This window comes from Bufo gargarizans, chromosome 2, assembly GCF_014858855.1.
Source record: "Bufo gargarizans isolate SCDJY-AF-19 chromosome 2, ASM1485885v1, whole genome shotgun sequence".
Classification (NCBI taxonomy): domain Eukaryota; kingdom Metazoa; phylum Chordata; class Amphibia; order Anura; family Bufonidae; genus Bufo; species Bufo gargarizans.
In genome coordinates, this window is record NC_058081.1 from 695,060,089 (window position 1) to 695,082,854 (window position 22,766).

The 22,766-nt window shown below is 48.0% G+C and overlaps 1 protein-coding gene across 1 annotated transcript in view; it reads right to left on the bottom strand.

Annotated features, from left to right (window-relative positions):
• Nucleotides 1-1,517: 1,517 nt before the first annotated feature.
• Nucleotides 1,518-22,766, bottom strand: part of LOC122927015 (visinin-like) — a 41,259-nt gene continuing 20,010 nt past the window's right edge. Inside the window, exons 2-3 of the mRNA XM_044278553.1 lie at nucleotides 7,923-8,034; nucleotides 1,518-2,038 (exon numbers count right to left, since the gene is read on the bottom strand). Coding sequence (XP_044134488.1) covers nucleotides 1,947-2,038; nucleotides 7,923-8,034 — 204 coding nt within the window. The 3' untranslated portion in view covers nucleotides 1,518-1,946. The remainder of the gene's footprint in view (nucleotides 2,039-7,922; nucleotides 8,035-22,766) is intronic.

Consider the following 22,766-nt stretch of genomic DNA (forward strand, 5'->3'; position numbering starts at 1 on the left):
CAAGTACCTAGGCCCCTCGGCGTGCCCAGAAAACCACACCTCTTTCACCCCTCTGGCCCGCCCTTGTTTCCTATTATTACCTCCTCCTCTCCCTCCTAGATCTCGCATCTGCGTCGCTCCACACTTGTCCCGCACCGGTGCCTGTGCCCATCATGGGCAGAGGAACAGATAATTGAACTGCACATGCGGCGGCGGCGCAGGCTCGAGATCTGGGAGTGAGAGGAGGAGGTAATAATAGGAAACAAGGGCGGGCCAGAGGGGTGAAAGAGGGGTGGTTTTCTGAACACTGGACATCCCAGGAGGAGCGACTGAAAGGTATAAACCTTTGTGCACAAAGACAAAGAACTCGTGGGTAGTGTGGTGACGGGAGCTCCCCCATTGTGTAGGTCAGGTGATTATTATTTATTCTGTTTGTGGTTTGTCTGTTTTGCCTTATATTTAATCACACAGGCTGATTTCACACTTCAGTTATTTGGTCAGTTATGTCCATCAGTGATTGTGAGCCAAAACCAGGAATGATGATTACTCAGAGGTCAGGTGTATTGGAAAGATCTGCACCTGTTTTGTTTTTAGACCCACACCTGGTGTTGGCTCCCAATCACTGATGGAAATAACTGACCAAATAACTGAACTCAGGCTTAGTAAATATTTTTTATCACTTAGCCTGTATAAGACTATTTATTCTCGAATCTTTGAATTTATGTTAAAACAAAGTGTATACATGTGTCACAATGTGTGTATCTGCGTGTACGTTTGTGTGTGTTTTCTGAGTACATATGCATTTACTATGTCTGTCTGATCCCATACTTTACACCTACACCTTTGGATTTTTGCAGACCCCAAGAAGATGACTGGGACAGTCGCAGAACTTGTAACAATTTTGCCATGTGAACAAAATCTTACAAAGCATGGTCTGTGTTTTAAGGCATAACTCAGCTGTATAACATACTGTGGCTTTGAAGAGTTAGTGGGTCACTAAGAACTCATGCCCACAACCACAGTATGGATCCATGCTGTACAGACCCATAATATGGCTTCCATAGAAATCTATGGGCCCACCCTGTTGCTTGATTTCATATGGAAGTTTCTAGATATTTTTTTTTCTTATGGACTCCATATGCATCATGACCTTCTGTAGCACATATCATGGAGGTATCCTTCCCTAAAAGCATTGCTTCTGCAGAGTTCCTATGGCTCCTATAGAGGCTCTACGTGATGCTGAACAGGGCTTTGTAGCCATTTTTTTGCTATGGAAGCAAGAGACAGACAAATCACATTTCACTTTGTGATTAATGCAGATAAAGGCCACATCCGCAGAGAAAACCTGAACACTGTAATCATTTTCATATCTGCATTACTACACATCTGGGAAATATTGTTTTGTGACAGAAAGACATCTTTATTATTACGGAATTAGTACAACAGAAATATAAGTAAAACTTTATTCATGATATATTTAAAGGGGTTCTCTGGGCTACAGATATTGATGACCTGTCCTCAGCATAGGTCATCAATATCAGATCGGTGGGGGTCCGACCCCCAGCATCCCCACTGATTACCAGTTTTGGGCTGCCGTGGCCTTTAGAAACTATGTAAGGAGCGAAAGCAGAAGGCTCCTTTGCCATTGTACTGAAAATCAGCTCCCACTAACTTGAATGGGAGCTTAGCTGCAGTACTCAGCACAGCCACTACATGGTGTATAGAGCTGTCTGTCTTCACTACCATATACTGCATAGTTTCCAGTGCCTCGGAAGCTGATCAGTGGGGGTGTCAAGTGACCCCCCCCATCGATCTGATATTGATGATCTTTCCTGAGGATAGGTTATCAATATCTGAAGCCCAGAGAAGCCCTTTAATAACTGTAAAATTAACCTGATGACAAACACCTCTACACCTCATGTAATCACTTTTGACATTCGTCTATGGTTATTTTTTTTAATTTTTTTTCAAGACTTGGGTTTTGGGTCATACTGGATAAGCCGCATGATGTTGTCATTCGCCATAACACCTTGAATGAATTCTCCTTCTGCAATTTTATCTAGAAAATAAGAGAAAAAAAGAGCATAAGAGTTGAAGAAAAACTTCACTCCACTCACAGACAAAGCTAAACTTAATGTTTCCAAATATTCTACAGTTTTCAAACCAGCACCTGGATCTGAATACTTTTGTAATTGCATGTAATTAAAAATGTATTATAGCTACTGAGTTATTCAATAAAATATAATTGTATAAAATGTATCTGTATAGCGCCACCTGCTGTTTATTTTTTCTTAGTTCATTGCCCGATTCACTGAGATGGCCGCACATGCTCAGTATCTTCCTTCAACTGCCTCCTGAGCTGTGATAGGAAAAGAGCTGCAGCAGAAAGGACATTACCCCTGAGCTGTAATAGGGAGAGAGCTGCAGCAGAGAAGACACTCCCCTTGAGCTGCCAACTTGATATAAATCTAGCAGAGCGATAAATGGGGAGATCTCTGGATCCATGTGAGGTACAGGGCTGGTTCTAGCTTTGTTAGAGAGAGATTGTCATGTTCTATATGATGTCGGATTCTCATTTTTTTCATTAATCATGAGAGAACCCCTTTAACTTTGGATACAAATGGAACTAAACATCACCAGTACAAAAGTATGTAAATCAAAGCAGGGGCGTAGGTCAGGGGTGCAGTCGGGGCAGTGCTAGGGTAACAAATTAAACCTCAGCCCCTGGGTAAAAGTAAGCCTGGCCACAGCTCTCATCAAGGCCTAGGTGGCCATATACTGTATTACATGAATTTTGGCAGAACCTGCTCATATAACCGACTTCAGTGTCATCAGAAAACGACCTATTGTTTAACTCAAGTTTAAATCAAGTTTTTGTACTGGCCACTAAGCCTAATAATAGGCGCCATTTCTTGGTACAGATCACTTTTTAGCAGTCATCTCATTATCATCACAGGCAGGATTAAAATGACAGTAGTGTTGATCGAGCATACTCGGCCGAACACCAGTTCGGCTCGAGCTTCTCAATGCTCGGCACATGGCGGTATTCGGCCGAATACCGCATGTGCTCGAGCGCAATTCTCGAGTCTCCTCACCGCACGTTTGTTGGCTGCTACGCAGCCAATAAGCGTGCAGGTAAGTGCTGCCCTTCACTGTAATGCTGTAGCCATGTTGGTTACTGTCATTACAGTAATTGGCTGGCCGGAACGCGTCATCGGGAGCTATATAGTACCCGATGACACGTGTTCAGCTCAGTGTTAGTCAGGGAGAGCTGTGCTGAAGAAGAAAAAGATAGTGTAGGGAGTGAAATATTTTTTTTAAATCGAAAAACTTAGGCTGCTGCAGACAGCGACATTCCTATGTAACGTGTGCGCATCCCAAAAATATCTGTGACATCCAGTGTACTTTTTCCGTAGACGGTGTCTGCTGAGGACAGTGACATTACCTGGGGTATTTTTCCTGTGTAACGTTTCTACATCCCAAATACCTGTGACATTCCCTGTAATTTTTTATTAGCCGCTGGTGACAGCATTGACATTATCTGCGGTACATCTCCTGTGTGATGTTTCCACATCCCAAATACCTGTGACAATCCCTGTAATTTTTTATTAGCTGCTGGTGACAGCATTGACATTATCTGCGGTATATCTCCTGTGTGACGTTTTCACATCCCAAATACCTTTTTTTATTCTTTTGTGCATACACTACACGCAGAGGCGTGGTTAAACTGTGCCTGCTGCCAGAGCACAAGAAAAACAATTATCCACGATATCTAGCTTCATATCCAAGTTTGCAGGGCGGCGCAGGACAACGCTCTCGAAGTCAGACCAGTGCGACCAGGTGGTCGGTTGGATTGCAGCAGATAATGCTTCCAGTCAGTTAAGCACCACCCTGTCTTCCACCAAGTCCAGTCTCAGTAGCCAAGAGTCTGGTCAACACAATCCTCAACCTGATCCTACTTCCTCCCACCATGGAGAGTCTTGCCAAAAAATGTGATCCCACATTTGGATATTCTTAGGTGCTGTTTTTATCGCCATTCCTTCATTTGGTCCTCTCGACAAGTCCGCTTGAAGAGGGACATGAGATCTTGTGCCCTGATTCCCAAACTCTTTAGCATCCACTGTCACAAGAAGATGATGGTGGGGAACGGCAATTAGTGTTTCACGAGGGGGATGATGATAATGAGACACAGTTGCCAATAAGTCAACGGCAATTAGTGTCTCAAGAGGTTGATGATGAGGATGAGACACAGTTGTCAATAAGTGAGGTTGTTGTTAGGTCAAAAGGTCAGGAGGATGAGCAGAGTGAGGAAGTGGAAGAGGAGGTGGTGGACGATAAAGTCAACGTGGGAAGGTGGCAAGCTGAGCGAGGACAGCAGTACAGAGGGGGAGGGATCCGCAGCACCGCAACAGGCTGGAAGAGGCAGTGGGGTGGCAAAAGGGAGAAGGCAGACCACACCAAAGAGGCCCGCAACTGTTCCCTGGAGCACCCCCTTGCAGAAATATCCCTTGCCAAGAGGTAGGTGTTCCGCAGTCTGGCGCTTTGAGGAAAGTGCGGACTATTAAAGAATTGTAATTTGCAACCTGTGCCATATAAAAGATGGTGAGTGGCAATAACGCTATTATCAGCTTCACCATCCCACTTCTGTGTCTACTCAAACACTCGCTGCTCACAATTAAGGCCGACGCTTTGCATGTGGAAGAGATGAAAATGGGGGAAGAAATTACATAGGGTGATAGCCAGACCACCCTCAGTTCGTCTTAGCGCAAATTGGATGATGATGATGAGGAGGAGGAGCAGGTGACGGTTGCCTCCGCTACAGAGGGTAGCACCCATGGAAGTTTAATTCCATCTGTTCAGCGTGGATGGGAAGAAGAGGTGGAAGAGGATGAGGAGGTTGAGAGTCATCCTCCTGATGAGGACAGCGAGGTCTTGTCTGTTGGGACTCTGGCACACATAACTAACTTTATGTTAGGCTGCCTTTCCCGTGACCCACTCATTTTACGCATTTTGGACAACACCGATTACTGGTTGTTCACCCTTCTCGACCCCAGCTACAAAAATAACTTCTCATCTCTCATTCCTGTGGTGGCGAGGACGAGCAAAATGATGTAATACCAAAAGGTCCTTGTGGAAAAATTGCTCCAAAAATTTCCAGCTGACAACGCTGGCGGCAGAGTACATAGTTCCTTGGGCAGCTGAGGAGGGGAGACGAGGGGAACACACAGCAGTTCCAACAGAAGCAGGGCAACAGTCTCCAAATACCGGGACAGTTTCATGACACCCCGCCAGCACCCTCATCCTGATGTGGGCCTAGTATCACAAGGAGGGAAAAATTTGGGAAGATGGTGAAGGAGTACGTAGCAGACCGTGTCAGCTTCCTCAATGATCCCTCTGCGCCTTACAACTACTGGGTGTCCACGTGACACAAACTGGCGCTCTACGCCTTGGAGGTGCTGGCCTGCTCTGCTGCCAGCACTTTGTCAGAGCGGGTATTTAGTGCTGCTGTGGGCATTATAACTGATAAGCGCATCCGCCTGTCAACTGAAAATGCTGACCGGTTAACTCTTATAAAAATGAACAAGGCCTGGATTGCCCCTGACTTCTCTACTCCACCAGAGGAAAGCAGCTGAACAAAAAGGCACTCTAAATGTGGCTTTTATGGTGTACTGAATACACTGTATTCCCATGCACCCCTTCCACCACAAAAAAGGGTATATGGTTCAATCCTTCTTTTCTCGTCTTCCTCCTCCTCCTCTTCCATCATATCAACATGCTTATTAGTCTGTCCTCGCTCCTAATGTTGTAGAGGGTCAGCTCACCTGCAGGCCCTCACCTATAATATTTTAGAGGGCCAGCTCACTTGCAGGCCCTCAGATGTAATGTTTTAGAGGGTCAGCTCAGCAGCAGGCATTCAACACTAATGTTTTACAGGGTCAGCTCACCAGCACGCCCTTACCTACAATATTTTAGAGGGTCAGCTCACCAGCAGGCCCTCGCATATAATGTTTTTGAGGGTCAGTTCACTAGCAGGCCCTCAATCATAATGTTTTAACAGGGTCAGCTCACTAGCAGGCCCTCAACCATAATGTTTTAACAGGGTCAGCTCACCAGCAGGCCCTCGCCCATAATTATTTCAATGGTTAGCTAAGCAGCAGGCACTCGCCCATAATTATTTCGATGCTCAGCTCAGCAGCAGGCCCTCGCCCATAATGTTTTACAGGGTCACCAGCAGGCCCTTGCTCCTAACGTTTTTGAGGGTCACCAGCAGGCCATCAATCATAATTTTTCAATGGTGTATGATGCCTTCCTTTATGTGTAATAAAGGGCGTATTGGAGTGCCGGTTCCTTGTAATTTTTGGCAGCCCTTTCACTTAGTGCATAGGCTTTATGAGTGTAGGAGTCCCACTACCTGAACAATTGTACCACAATGTGAATGAGGCCCCCCTTTATGTGATATACAGGTTGTATCGGAGGCCTCTTCCTTGTAATTTTTGGCAGCATTTGCACTTTATATAGAAGTAAATATACAGGAAGGAATGTTTCCTAACAATTTTTCCTCTGAAATCGGTTTTATCTATTCGGTTTTGTGCATATTATTGTCAGTCTGTAAAAGTGGCGTACTACTCGGACAAAATCATTCCCAGCAGCGACCTGGGAGTCCAAGATGCCTCCAGACCTCCTCCCCATGCTGTTCCCGAGCTATTTCAGTGGCGTTTCCATCAATTTCTGACCTGTTCCTATGAACTAGACACCCTCCGCTTTTCATAGCAGGGGGTGCCTGGTTTAATGCTCGGGTTCTCCCATTGACTTCCATTGTGCTCGGTAGAGCACCCGAGCATCCTGAGGTGTTCGACCTGAACACCCGAGCACTTTGGTGCTCGATCAACACTAAATGATAGATATCACCCATACATAGATCCGCCATTCACAATAGGTGACATCACAGCTTATCTTCTCCCTCCTGACCTCTGCACAGGTCACAGAGCATGCCTAGAACACTCCCGTAGAAGTCAATGATATCCCCTCCAGATTATATTGTCTGTGGCCTATGGTGGCTGCTGTAGAGCAACTCTCTAAATGCTGTTAAGAACAGCTCAGGAAAGATGGCCGCCCCCATAATCATGTTAAGGAAATAAAATAAAAAAATAATCTGTAATCAGAAACTGTTGTAAAAAGTTGAACTATGACTCAACTATTGCCTATAGGAATATCATGACAACAAACCTTAGTCATGAAGACAAAATAAACCATACAAACCAGTAATCATTTAGTAAATATCATGCCAGATTCTATTACAATATGTAGATTTTGAAGGTTTCTCCAATAGGTTTTCTACAAGTGATCCTCTTTATAGACCCTAGGGCTACATTGACACAATCATGGAAAAAAATGGCTGTTAAAAACGGCCAAATGGTAAATTTTTAATGCCCATTTTTTCACTTAATGCCTTTCTTAAAAACTGCCCCCTCCAACTGTATGGGGGCCATCAGGCCATGAAAATGTTCGAAATAGGACGTGCCCTATTTTTTTATGGCTGTTATTCACGGGCTGTTAAAAAAAAAACTGCGTGAATAGAACCATAGACTGCAATGGTTCTAAAAAATTGCCATCACACAGCCGCTTTTTTCATGGTGTGAATGTAGCCTAAGATAGGGACGTTATCAATGTTTCGTGCAAAACTTTTCCTAGAAGTAGAATGTATTGTCCCTCAATGCCAAGGACGTAAGCAACGTTCTCACGTCAAAAGAAACTACCTTTATCTAGAAGTCTATGGGATGAGAAACGGACACAGAACATAGTTGGGTGTCCCATTAAAGGGTACCTGTTGAAAATCTTATGACATGTCATAGTAACATGTGAGAAATTTTGACTGGAGGGGGTCCAGGTGCTGGAACAAAGGGACAGAAGCCGTTAGTAAAACAATACCAGTGATTACTTACCATGTTCCTTCTTTTTAAAGTATGCCCATAATTTATCCGCTCTTTTTTGTGGTGAATTTTCATCTTCGGGTAGATTCTTCTGTTCTTCTGGGGGAATCATCTTGAATATTGCCTGTCAGCAATGAAAAAACAGAAGTTTAGTGTAAAATGGTTTAAATACTTCAATTACAGGATGAGTTACGGTATATGAAGGCATAAAGATCCAGCTGTTCAGACACCGTTTTCTACAAAGCATATCTTTTTTTGGCTTCACAATGCAGGACGTGATGGTGAATATTGATAAATGCAGATTTCAAGAATGTGACATCAAAAAATTACGTACTGTTTAGGCCTCATGCACACGACCGTTGTGTGTTTTGCGGTCCGCAAATTGCGGATCCGCAAAACACGGATGGTGTCCATGTGCATTCTGCAATTTGCGGAACGGCACAGACAGCCATTAATATAACTGCCTATTCTTGTCCGCAAAATGCGGACAAGAATAGGACAGGTTATATTTTTTTTGCAGACCACGGTACGGAGCAACGGATGCGGACAGCACACGGAGCGCTGTCCGCATCTTTTGCGGTCCAATTGAAGTAAATGGGTCCGCATCAAAGCCGCAAAAACTGCGGCTCGGATGCGGACCAAAACAACTGTTGTGTGCATGAGGCCTTAAATTGACAATTTTTGCTAAAAATTGTTTTTGAGAATTGTTGCTCACCTCCCTCTACCTATGTCACTATCTGTATAAGGCCTCATGCACAAGACCTTATGTATTTTGCGGTCCGCAAAAAATGGATCCGCAGAAAAATACGGATGACGTCCGTGTACATTCAGTATTTTGCGGAATAGAACAGCTGGCCCCTAATAGAACAGTACTATGCTTATCCGTAAAGAGGACAATAATAGGACGTTATATTTTTTTCTGGATCGGAAATATGGACATACGGAAACAGAATGCACACGGAGTAACTTTCGGTTTTTTTGCGGACCCATTGAAATGAATGGTTCCGTATACGGTCTGCCCAAAAAACTCAGCAGACACGGAAAGAAAATACATTCGTGTGCATGTAAGAGGCAGCCCTGATCATCCAGCAACATTTCCAACACATATATATATAGCAGACTGTCATGTTTCCCTCCAGCCACCAGAGGCCACTGTGGCTGAGTAGGACAGTGAGAGGAGTTGTTTCCAGAGGACAAGGAGTTAAGTTTTTTTCCCGGGCTGAGCAGAGAGCCTGGGCTGAAGGTGTCTGAGTACACAGGAAGAAGGACGCTGTGCACTGAGAGGGAGATCCACAGGGAAGATTAGAGCGATTTCTCCCTGCCTGCTGTGACACAGTATCTGTGTGCTGTCTGCTGTAGTGTGAGGCACTTACCAGAGGAACTGTGAGTGAATTCCAGGCCCTGCCTGATTACACGTCCAGAGCTGCTGATTATCTCTAACCAGAGTTACAGAGGCCCAGATTCAAGAAGCACTTGCGCGGGAACAAGTGTGATTTGCGCCGCGCAAGTACTGATTTGCTCCTATGCAAATTTGCGGCTGATTCTGTAAACCAGTTAAGCCTGAAAAGCGGCCATTTTCCCGCGCACGCAGCCTAGCTGTTCCTGCGCAATTTTCGTGCAATTTTGCACGGGGTGTAAGTTGCGCCTTCATGGAATTCCCTCAGCGAATATGCAAATTAGGTACTGCCGATGATTCAGAAACATGCGCGTGTGATGCGCATCTTGCGCTGGAAGCGTGCAAGCTTTTTTCCCTGGGCAAACTTGCTCCTGTTAAAAGCAGGGGCAAGTTAGCAAAAGATGGCCAAATGTCTCATATCATTTAATTTCTTCTGGATGTCATCCCAGGTACGCACTTCATTACCCAGGGCATTGATGTCCAGGGCAATGGCTTCATATATAGCCCTCCTTTGGGCAATGGTGGTGTTTGCCCGCTGGGCACCATATAGGACTTCCTTATGCTGCTGGAGTGCAGCAATCAGGATGTCCATCTCTGCAGCCACAAAGTTGGCCTTCCTTATTTTGGTCCCTTTGGGAGGTGCCATGTCTTGCAAAAGGGCTGAATTTCCTTGCTCAGGGGGGGGGGGGGTAGGAAAAAGCAGGATGAAATTCAGCAAAGAACCTGCGCAAGTCTGCTCCTATTTATTTGCTCAGTGCAAGCAGCTGAGCAGGATTTGCCCTGAAATTATGCTAGCAAACCTCTGCTGAGCCGAAAATTCCTCATTTACATAGGGGCACACCCACTTTGACTTGCACGGCCTTGCGCCCTCAGCTTTGCCTTAAACAGGAGCAAATTAAATGAACAAACGATTCCTGAATCAGGTGGCAATTTGGCAAAATTGCTCCAGCGCAGAGAAATTCAGCTGAGCGGCTCAGGTGTAAGTAATGGGCAAATCTACCTGAATCTGGGCCAGAGACTACAAAGAGAGGCCAGAGCTGAGCCACGCTGAAGCAAGCAAGCAAGCAAGCAAGCAACCAGATCGGGACCCAGACTGTATCTGCCTGCATGTGCCGGACACCGAACTGTGAGTGCACTGATGCTAACCTGAGCTAGGACATAGTGGAATAGGATTTAGTTTAGTGCACCGTAGAGGTGCACCCCGGGTAGCGGGGACAGATAGGACTACCTAGAAGAGAGTAGCCTGCTATTGTCTGTACTTGTGTTTGTGATTCATTTGTGTTCTTTATGCAAATTTCCATTATCTGTATTGTGAATTCTCAAGCTGTTCATATTGTAAATCTGCTTCTCCGGCAGTTAGAGTTCTCTTTTAATAAAGCCGGTTTCTACTTCAGCCTCCTTGTCTGCTGCACTGTACTTGAGTCCTGCTCTACGGTCTCTTCCTCTGCTGACCGTTCCAAGTGGCGCTGCGAGCAGGGTACAGTCACAGAGATGGAGGCGGCTGAAGGCAATGTGCATGATGTTAATGTGAGTACCTCAGGCAATGGTGGAACCCTTGCAAGGGCCCTTCCTATTGGCACGTTGTTCAACTTGCTACCCAAATTTGATGGCCAGAACATGACACTGTCAGACTGGGTGACAAGGTTACAGAGTGCTGTTAGGATTTACAATGTCAGCGGAGAACTACAAGTAGAAATTGCTTTGGCCGCTCTCGAGGGTGAGGCCCGAAGAAATGTTCTCCTACAACCAGAAGCCACGCGCAATACATTGCAAGAGATGGTGAGATTGGAAGAAATATATGGGGAAACAGCCAGTGCAGGGCACCTCCGGGCGAAGTTTTTTTACCGGATTCAACGGGAAGACGAAGGTGTCTCTCAGTACGCTATAGCCCTACAGGAAGTGTTGGCCGAGGTACAAAAAAAAGAGGCAGATGGGGTTACTGGCATGGGACCCATAGACCGGATACTGCGGGAACAATTTATTCTGGGGCTCTACAGCAATGCCCTGAAACAGGCTCTGCGGGAACGAGTCAGAGTAGACCCTACCCTAACCTTTCGACAAATTTTGGCAGAGGCCGTGACGCGAAACAAAGAAGACGGCTATGCTTCTGGAGTAATACGGACCCAGACCGTTACACCCCCCGGGGTTACAAGAAATGAGGAAGCCCTGGTCAGAGTGGTACAAGACTTGCAGAGCTCCCTGAGTGCCATGCACGAAAAGTTGACACACCTGGAGAAACGGATAGAGTCGCGCCATACTACTGAGGCTGCCTATCCAGCCCGACAACAAACCTATCAGGCGACTCCGTGGGTTCCTACACCCGAATGCCCTTATGCTAGTTTACCATACCATCAAGCCCCTCATTACCCTTCAGTGGGGCCATCCAGCCCAGGCTCTGAGGGCACCTCCCACTCGCAGGCTAAAAGTGGGCCGTCAAGGGGCACAGTGTTGGCGGTGTGGAGATCTAGGACATTTCGCCAGAGAGTGTCGGAATAATCCAGCTGGACGCCAAGAGCCGCCATTAAACTACCGACCCCTGCAGTAGTGGGGCGTACTGCAGGGGAGGTGGAGAGCCAAGTTACCCAGCAAAGCTCCGAACACCTGGTCGCAGGGTGCCCCACTATACAAGCTGAGTTCGAAGGTGTTCCTGTCGACTGCTTAGTGGATACTGGGTCTCAGGTGACAACTATGCCCGAGTCATTCTTCTACCGTTACTTTCAAGCGCTGGCCAAGCCAGAACGAGAGACACTGGTCCGGGTTACAGCGGCTAACCAACAACAGATTCCTGTCACAGGGGTCGTGTGGATGAATGTACGGCTGTGTGGACAGGAAGTGGGGCGGAAAGGTATCTTGTTGGTCCCCGAAACGTTCAAAGAAGATGTGCCGGTGATAATGGGCATGAATATCCTGCGAGAATTGGATCAGATCATGTTCACCAAACGGGGGCTGGGTTACTGGAAACAAGCCACCCCGCACAAACCTACCCAGAAAGCATTTCAACGGCTAATCCGTTTTTGTGGAACACAGAAAAGTGTACCAGCACACCAGGCGGTGGGAACGATCCGAGCGCCAGGAAAGGCTACCTTCACCCTTCCCCCTGGTCGGGAGACCGTGCTGACGTTACCCGTGGGAACTTTCCGTAATCTTGAAGGCATGGAGGTGTTCGTTGAACCAACAGGCCTAGGAGAGCTGGGTCAGGACGTCCTGGTGGCCCGGACACTGGGAGTGGTCCAGAATGGACGAGTACCCATAAGAGCTGTGAATGTGGGATATCTAGAAGTTCCCTTGACGCCAGGGGTGGAACTGGCTCGTGTGTACCTACATCAGGGAGAAATCCTGAGTCAGAGAGAAGTGACTCTAGCTCCGGTAGGGGATGCTGGTTGGACCCTGGCAGTTACTGCCAGTGCAGAAGAGGCGCCGACCCCAGAATGGAATGGGGGAACCATCTTGGATCAAATGGAGATAGATGTTAAGGCTCTCAGTTTAGACCAACAGCGAGCAGTTGAAACCATGCTGTGGGAGAATCAGGCTGCGTTTGCCCGCCACGCCGATGACTTTGGCTGCACGAATGCTATCACACATGAGATACCGACGGGGGACACTCCACCAATTCGGGAGAGATATCGACAGATTCCGCCCAAGTTGTACCAGGAAGTGAAGACGCTATTGAAACAGATGATAGATTCCGGAGTGGTGCGGGGAAGCCAGAGCCCTTGGGCAGCCCCAGTGGTGCTTGTCAAGAAGAAGGACGGCACTATTCGATTTTGTGTGGATTACCGGCGGTTGAATGCTTGCACTGCGCGAGACTCATATCCTCTGCCACGCATCGAGGAGTCTCTGACGGCTCTAGGACGAGCCAAATACTTCTCCACCCTGGATCTAGCAAGTGGGTACTGGCAAGTACCAGTGGCTGAGCAGGACAAGGCAAAGACAGCATTCATACTCCCCATGGGGTTATTTGAATTCAACAGGATGCCATTCGGACTGACTAATGCCCCTGGAACCTTCCAGCGGCTGATGGAGAGATGCCTGGGAGACCTGAATTTTGAAGCCACTCTGATATACCTAGACGATATCATCGTATACTCTGCTACTTTTCAAGAACACTTGAATCGGCTAGGGCAGGTACTCGAGCGACTGCGATCCCATGGCCTGAAGGTAAAGCCAAAGAAGTGTCATCTCTTCAAGAGGGAGATCGAGTACCTGGGCCATAGGGTGTCCCAAGACGGAGTGCTACCGTCCCAAGACAAAGTGGCTGCAATACGACAATGGCTAGTGCCGAGAACACTGCGTGAGTTGAAGGCCTTCCTGGGACTGACTGGGTACTACCGGCGGTTCATCAAAGACTACGCAAAAATAGCGGGCCCTCTGAATGAGTTGTTGAGAGGAACGGCTGGGCAACCCAAGGGCCAAAGTATCCCCTGGGGACAGAAACAGGAAGAGGCCTTCCAGGCCCTGAAAGAAGCCCTGACATCGGCCCCCATCTTGGCTTATGCCGATTTTGATAAACCATTCATCTTAGCTACTGATGGCAGCCTCTACGGACTTGGGGCAGTCCTGTCGCAGGTACAGGATGGACATGAGAGAGTGATCGCTTATGCCAGTAGATCCTTGCGAGATACGGAGCGAAACCCCCATAACTACAGTTCCTTCCGGCTGGAACTCCTTGCCCTGGTGTGGGCTATGACGGAGAAATTTGCAGGATATCTGACAGGAGCTAAGATCTTCGTACGGACGGATAACAATCCCCTGGCCCATCTGGGTACGGCCAAGTTGGGAGCCCTGGAGCAACGCTGGGCGGCTCGCCTCGCAAAGTATGACTTCTCAATTCGCTACCGCTCCGCTACAGAGAACACTAATGCTGATGGTCTCTCGAGGGTTACTTTTGAAACTCCAGTAGGGGATATGGATGAACAAAAGGAAGAAGATGAAACTCCTGACTTCCGCAAGTTCGCTCCCCCAACAGTCGCGGCCCAGACAAGTGGGGAGGCCCGTAAGCTACCCAAAGCATTGGGGAGAACTAATGAAGAATGGGGCAGATTGCAAGATGAAGACATTGGACTGCAGGAAATGAAAAGCTGGGTAACCCAGTGCAGGAAACCCAACAAAGAAGAAAGGACTGATCTGGATGCCGAGATGAAGTCCGTTCTACATCAATGGGACAGACTGGAAGTGCATGGAGCTGTTTTGTTCCGCAAGTGGCAACAGCCTGCCGACCTAGAGGCGAGGTGGCAGGTAGTGATACCCAGAAGAATGGCACGGGAGATAGTCAAAGAGGCTCATGAGTTTGGAGCTCACTTCGGGCCAGTCAAGACATACCAGTGGCTGCAGCGTTATGTGTATTGTCTGCGACTGGAGGCCACAGTTGAAGAAGTTTGCCGACAGTGTCGAGTGTGTGAACTCACGAAGAGTACAGAACAGAGAGCACCCCTACAGTCCATCCAGACCACAGAACCGCTGGAAGTGTTGATGATAGACTATCTTCTTGTGGGACAATCGTCAAGAGGTCCACAGTATTGCCTGGTCATGATCGACCACTTCTCCAAGTTTGCAGTAGTCACCCCAACTCGGGACCAGACGGCCGAGTCCGCTGCACGAGCCATTTGTCAAGACTTCATTCGGGTCTATGGGTGTCCAAAGCGGATCCATTCAGATCAAGGGGCGTGCTTTCAAGGAAAAGTGATGGAAGAGCTACATCGACTGTACGGCATTGAAAAATCCAGGACAACTCCTTATCATCCCCAAGGAAATGGAGCCTGTGAGCGCTTTAACCGCACATTGCTGCAAATGCTGAGGACGCTAGAGGAAGACAAGAGGGCACACTGGCCTGACTACCTGCCAGAATTAGTCTGGGCTTACAATAATCGTGTCCACACCACCACCGGTTACACCCCATACATGTTACTGTTCGGTAGGGCTGGTCGAGAGATCGTGGAATTAAACCTAGAACAGCCAGAAGACCTAATAGAGCGATCAACCACCTCATGGGTGAAAGAACACCGTCGGCGTCTCCAGACCATTCGCCAGGTTGGCAGGTCAGCGGTTACAGGAGAGAGCTCATACAGACCGTCCTCCAGTTCAGGAGGTTCCATTGCAGCCTGGGGATCGGGTACTGGTACGAGAGAAACGTCCCAGAGGCAAGTTGAGTGAGCGTTGGGAAGTACAGCCGTATAAAGTGATCAAGAGAGTGTACCCTAATGGTCCGGTCTACGAAGTGCAGGTTGAGAATGAGGAGTTTGCTTCACGGACTCTACATAGGAATATGTTACGGCCATGCCGGTCCAAAGATCCCGCACCTGTTCAGAGGACACCTCCTCCTGCCCCATACTCAGAACTTGTTATCTCTGATGGAGATTATGGTGAAGACTGGTGGACTGCTCCCAACACTGAAGAAGCCTCCCAGGTTACAGGTGATGAAGGCACTGTCACAGAACCATTGCCAGCCCGTAATGGAGAGGGGCCCTCGGACACACCCGAACCTCCTATTGTGGTGGATGAATCCAGACTGGCAGTTCCTAGTGGAGAGAGTCAGGTCGTAACAGATAGCCAGGACCTCCGGAGATCCAGTAGGCTTACTGCAGGGGTTCCACCAAACAGGTACGCTGCTGATGAGTTCATTTGGTCCACCTGTATGTATTGTGGACAATGTTGTACTGCTGTATAAAAAGTTACATTAACCATTATTTCTATGGACTATATAGCAAGGCCGAGGACGGCCACCTTTAAGTGGGGAGGCATGTAAGAGGCAGCCCTGATCATCCAGCAACATTTCCAACACATATATATATAGCAGACTGTCATGTTTCCCTCCAGCCACCAGAGGCCACTGTGGCTGAGTAGGACAGTGAGAGGAGTTGTTTCCAGAGGACAAGGAGTTAAGTTTTTTTCCCGGGCTGAGCAGAGAGCCTGGGCTGAAGGTGTCTGAGTACACAGGAAGAAGGACGCTGTGCACTGAGAGGGAGATCCACAGGGAAGATTAGAGCGATTTCTCCCTGCCTGCTGTGACACAGTATCTGTGTGCTGTCTGCTGTAGTGTGAGGCACTTACCAGAGGAACTGTGAGTGAATTCCAGGCCCTGCCTGATTACACGTCCAGAGCTGCTGATTATCTCTAACCAGAGTTACAGAGACTACAAAGAGAGGCCAGAGCTGAGCCACGCTGAAGCAAGCAAGCAAGCAAGCAAGCAACCAGATCGGGACCCAGACTATATCTGCCTGCATGTGCCGGACACCGAACTGTGAGTGCACTGATGCTAACCTGAGCTAGGACATAGTGGAATAGGATTTAGTTTAGTGCACCGTAGAGGTGCACCCCGGGTAGCGGGGACAGATAGGACTACCTAGAAGAGAGTAGCCTGCTATTGTCTGTACTTGTGTTTGTGATTCATTTGTGTTCTTTATGCAAATTTCTATTATCTGTATTGTGAATTCTCAAGCTGTTCATATTGTAAATCTGCTTCTCCGGCAGTTAGAGTTCTCTTTTAATAAAGCCGGTTTCTACTTCAGCCTCCTTGTCTGCTGCACTGTACTTGAGTCCTGCTCTACGGTCTCTTCCTCTGCTGACCGTTACAAGCATGAGCCCTAAAAATGCTGTATTCTTGCAGTTTTCACACTGAGCCTCATAATAGGCTGACACTTCCTGTTCTGTAGAGATCACTTTTTAGCAGTCATCTCATTATCATCAGGATCATCAGGCAGGATAACATTGACAGAACAGCTATATGCAGGGGTGTAGCTAAAGGCTCATGGCCCCTGGTGCACAGGTTCAGCTTGGGCCCCCTTTCCCTCAATGCTTTGTGGCAAAAGGCAGGGTAGCACATAGCCTTCATGCTGCCTGAGGCAAAAATTGAAAGGGCACCCCCCATGCCAAATTTTTTACCTAACCCCTTCCCTCCAGCCAGAGGTGTAACTTGACAAGTATGCACTGGTGTCTTCTTATGTGGCACAAGGGTCTTTGGGCCCCCTAAGGATCCTGGGCCCGATAGCGACTGCTACCTCAGCACCCGCTATAGCTACGCCCCTGCCTACTGTATATGTAGATGCTACAGGATCCATCATTTACAGTAGATGATGGTCATAAGACACCTCTCAACTCTTCTCCTCCCTGCACAATGACCTCTGCACAGGTCACAGAGCATGCTCACAACACTCTCACACAGACATCAACAAGTCTTCTCCAGTCTACAGGATTCTATAATTTATGAGGCACTGTAAAGCATATCCCTGTAGGCTGTTAGCAGCAATTCAGGCAAGATGCCCCCTTCCCGATAATCATTTACAGAAAATATAAAGAATCTGCAATCAAAACATAAAAACAAATTAGAAAATAGTAATACTAAATTCTAGCTAACACTCAAATATCTCAATCAAGCAAGAATGGGCATACGTGGAATAATAGAATTGAGTAAAGGTACAACCAGTGACGTAAGTATACCAGCTGCTGAGCTGATCATCTAAAACATTAGGGGTGAGGGTCTGCTGCTGAGCTGACTATCTAAAACATTAGAGGTGAAGGCCTGCTGCCGAGCTGACCATCTAAAAAATGTTGTGGGCGAGGGCCTGCTGCCGAGCTGAACATCAAAAAAAATTTGTAGGTGAGGGCCTGCTGCCAAGCTGACCATCTGAAAAATGTTGTGGGCAAGGGCGGACAAGGGCCTGCTGCCGAGCTGGCCATCTAAAAAATTTTGTGGGCGAGGGCCTGCTGCCAAGCTGACCATCTAAAAATTTTGTGGGCGAGGGCCTGCTGCCAAGCTGACGATCTGAAAAATTTTGTGGGCAAGGGCAGACAAGGGCCTGCTGCCGAGCTGGCCATCTAAAACATTTTGTGGGCGAGGGCCTGCTGCCAAGCTGACCATCTAAAAATTTTGTGGGCGAGGGCCTGCTGCAAAGCTGACCATCTAAAAAATTTTGTGGGCGAGGGCCTGCTGCCAAGCTGACCATTTAAAAAAATTTGTGGGCAAGGGCCTGCTGCCGAGCTGACCATCTAAAACATTTTGTGGGCAAAGGCCTGCTGCCGAGCTGACCATCTAAAAATATAGGGGTGAGGGTCTGCTGCTGAGCTGACCCTCTAAAACATTATTGTTGAGGGCCTGCTGGTGACCCTCTAAAACATTATGGGTGAGGGCCTGCTGCTGAGCTGACCCTCTAAAACATTAGGAGCGAGGGCAGCCTAATAAGCATGTTAATATGATGGAGGAGGACGAGAAAAGGGAGATTGAACCATATACCATTTTTAGTGGTGGAAGGGGTGCATGGGAATACAGTGTATTCAATACACCATAAAAGCCACATTTAGAGTGCCTTTATGTTCAGCCGATTTCCTCTGGTGGAGTAGAGAAGTCAGGGGCAATCCAGGCCTTGTTCATTTTTATAAGAGTCAACCGATCAGCATTTTCAGTTGACAGGCGGATGCGCTTATCAGTTATTATGCCCACAGCAGCACTAAATGCACGCTCTGACAAAACGCTGGCAGCGGGCAGACCAGCACCTTCAACGCGTAGAGCGCCAGTTCGTGCCACGTGTCCAGATTGAGCACCCAAGAGTTGTAAAGCACACAGGGATCACTGAGGACGCTGACGTACTCCTTCACCATCTTCCAAAATTTTTCCCTCCTTGTGACACTAGGCCACACTTTAGGTTGAGGGTGCTGGCGGGGTGTCATAAAACTGTCCCAGGCCTTGGAGAGTGTTGGCCTGCCTCTGGAACTGCTGTGTGTTCCCCTCGTCTCCCCTCCTTGGTTGGCCAAGGAACTACGTACTCTGCAGCCAGCGTTGTCAGCTGGAAATTTTTGGAGCAAATTTTCCACAAGGACCTTCTGGTATTGCATCATTTTGCTCGTCCTCTCCACCACAGGAATGAGAGATGAGAAGTTCTGTTTGTAGCGGGGGTCGAGAAGGGTGAACAACCAGTAATCGTGTTGGCAAAAATGCGTACAACGCGAGGATCATGGGAAAGGCAGCCTAACATAAAGTCAGCCATGTGTGTCAGAGTCCCAACCAACAAAAAATACTTTGCTGTCCTCATCAGGATGATGACTCTCAATCTCTTTATACTCTTCCTCCTCTTCTACCCATCCACGCTGAACAGATGGAATAACACTTCTATGGGTACTACCCTCTGTAGCGGAGGCAACCGTCTCCTGCTCCTCCTCCTCCTCCTCATTATCGCGCTGAGAAGACGAACTGAGGGTGGTCTGGCTATCACCCTGTGTACTTTTTCCCCCCATTTCCACCTTTTTCACATGCAAAGCGTCGGCCTTAATTGTGGGCAGCGAGCGTTTGAGTAGACACAGAAGTGGGATGGTTACGCTGATAATAGCGTTTTCGCCGCTCATCATCTGTGTTTATTCCTCAAAGTTGCATAAAACCTCACAGAGATCAGACATCAATGCCCACTCGTCACTTGTGAAGAGCGGAAGTGGACTGGAAAGGCGACGACCATGTTGCAGTTGGTATTCCACTACTGCCCTCTGTTGCTCACAGAGCCTGGCCAACATATGGAATGTTGAGTTCCAGTGCGTGCTCACGTCGCACAACAGTCGGTTAGCTGGCAATTGTAAGCACTGCTGCAGCGTTGCCAGAACGGCGGAAGCTGTCAATGACTTGCGGAAATGGGCACACACGCGGCGTACCTTCACCAGTAGCTCGGGCAAATTGGGGTAGGTTTTGAGAAACCGCTGAACCACTAGGTTAAACACGTGGGCTAAGCATGGTATGTGTGTGAGCTTGCCAAGCTCCAAAGCCGCCACCAAGTTACGGACATTATCAGACACAACCATGCCTGGTTCTAGGTTGAGTGGCGAGAGCCACAGCTCAGTCTGGTCCCTTATACCCTGCCAAGGCTCTGCAGCGGTGTGCTGTTTGTCACCTAAGCAGATCAGTTTAAGCACGGCCTGTTGCCGCTTCCCCACTGCAGTGCTACACTGCTTCCAGCTACTGACTGATGGCTGACTGGTGCTGCAAGATGATAATTTAGAGGTGGAAATGGAGGCGGAGGAGGAGAAGGGGGGGTTGCAGCCACTAACGTAGGTGGTGGCAGAAGCCCTGATGGGAGTAGGGCCCACAACCCTTGGCGTCGGTAGCACCTGTGCCATCCCAGGGTACGACTCGCTCCCAGCCTCCACAACGTTCACCCAGTGGGCCGTCAGGGAAATGTAGCGTCCCTGACCAATAGCACCTGTCCATGTGTCAGTCGTTAAGTGAACCTTCCCAATACCTCCGTTGGTCAGGGCACCGGTGATGTTACGGGACACATGCTGGTGTAAGGCTGGGGCTGCACACCGTGAAAAATATTGGCGGCTGGGGACAGAGTACCGCGGGACAGCCGCCGCCATCAGGCGGCGGAAAGCCTCAGTGTCCACAAGCCTAAATGTCAACATTTCTAGGGCCAGCAATTTGGAAAGGTGATCATTTAGTGCTATGGTCTGTGGGTGGCTGGGTATTCGTTCAAAGGCCTGGGGTATAGACATCTGTACGCTATGGTGGGACACAGAAGTGGATGTGCTAGATGATGGTGCTTGCAAAGGTCCAGGTGCATGGCGGGAGGCATCCGGCCTACGTCTTGGACAGGGGATTGGCCAGCACGTAACACAGTGGAAGAGGAGGCAGTGGTGTGACACTAGTTGTGAACCCAGGCGTTCGGCCCACCTATTAGGGTGCTATGATGCCATGTGGCGGATCATGCTGGTGGTTGTGAGGTTGCTAGTGTTCACACCCCTGCTCTTTTTTGTATGGTACAGGTTGCAAATGACAATTTTTTTATCGTCCGCACTTTCCTCAAAAAAGCGCCAGACTGCCAAACACCTACCCCTGGGCAAGGGAGATTGCAGCAAGGGGGTCCTCCGGGAAACAGTTGCGGGCCTGTTTGGTGTGGCCCGCCTTCTCTCTTTTGCCACCCCACTGCCTCTTTCAACCTGTTGGGGTTCTGCGGATCCCTCCCCCTCTGTACTGCTGTCCTCGCTCAGCTTGCCACCTTCCCAGGTTGGGTCAGTGACTTCATCATCCAGCACCTCCTCTTCCACTTCCTCACTCTGGTTATACTCCTGACTTGTTGAGCTAACAACAACCTCAGTTATTGACAACTGTGTCTCATCCTCATCATCAACCTCTTGAGACACTAATTGCCGTTGACTTATTGGCAACTGTGTCTCATCATCATCATCCACATCGTGAAACACTAATTGCTGTTCCCCACCGTCATCTTCTTCTGACTATGGATGCTCCAGAGTTTGGGAATCAGGGCACAAGATCTCCTCATGTCCCTCTTCAAGCGGGCTTTGCGAGAGGCCCAAATTAAGAAATGGCGATTAAAACAGCTCCTCGGAATATCCGAGTGTGGGATCACTTGTTTGCCAAGACTCTCCATGGTGGGAGGAAGGAAGATCAGGGTGAGGATTCTGTTGACCAGACTCTTGGCTACTAAGACTGGACTTTGTGGAAGACAGAGTGGTGCTTAACTGACTGGAAGCATTATCTGCTGCAATCCAACCGACCACCTGGTCGCACTGGTCTGGCTTTGAGAGTGGTATCCTGCGCCTCCCTGCAAACCGGGACATGAAGCTAAGTATCGTGGATGATTGTGTATCTTGTGCTCTGGCAGCAGGCACAGTTTCACCACGCCCAGGGCCACGGCCTCTGCGTGCACCATCAGCATCACGGCCCGTTCCTTACTGCTCGCCTTGTGTATATTAAATGGTATATATGCTTGCAAGTATGTCACACGTACAGTAGCGCAGGTTTTGTAAGTATATGCACAAATAAAGTACACAGAATGTCACAGATATTTTTAGGATGCGCACACGTTAAACAGGAGGTATAGCACAAGTAATGTCGCTGTCACCACCGCCTAATAAAAAATTACAGTGAATGAATGTCACTGATATTTAGGATGCACAAACTTTATACAGGAAGAATAACGCAAGTAATGTCGCTGTCACTAGCGGCTAATAAAAAATTACACTGAATTTATGTCACTGATATTTAGGATGGGCAAACGTTATACAGGAGATGTAGTGCAGGTAATGTAACTGTCTGAAACGGACACCATCTACGGAAAAAGTACACTGGATGTCACAGATATTTTTAGGCTGCACACATGTTACACAAGAGATGTAGCACAGATAATGTCGCTGTCACCAGCGGCGAAAAAAATTACACTGAATGTCACTGATATTTTGGATGCGCTAACGTTATACTGGAGATGTAGCGCAGGTAATGTCGCTGTCTGCAGCGGCCAAACAATTGCAAGCTATTTAGTCCAGGTTGCACCAAAAATATATATTGCTGCCAGATACAACTATAGTCCTTAAAAGGACTTTTGGATCTCTAACAAGTTTTAGCAATTTAGCGCAGGTTGCGCTAAAAATATATATTGCTGCCAGATACAACAATAGTCATTAAAAGGACTTTTGGGCCTATAACAAGTATAAAAGCTAAAATATTCCTATTTCACTTCGTACACTAT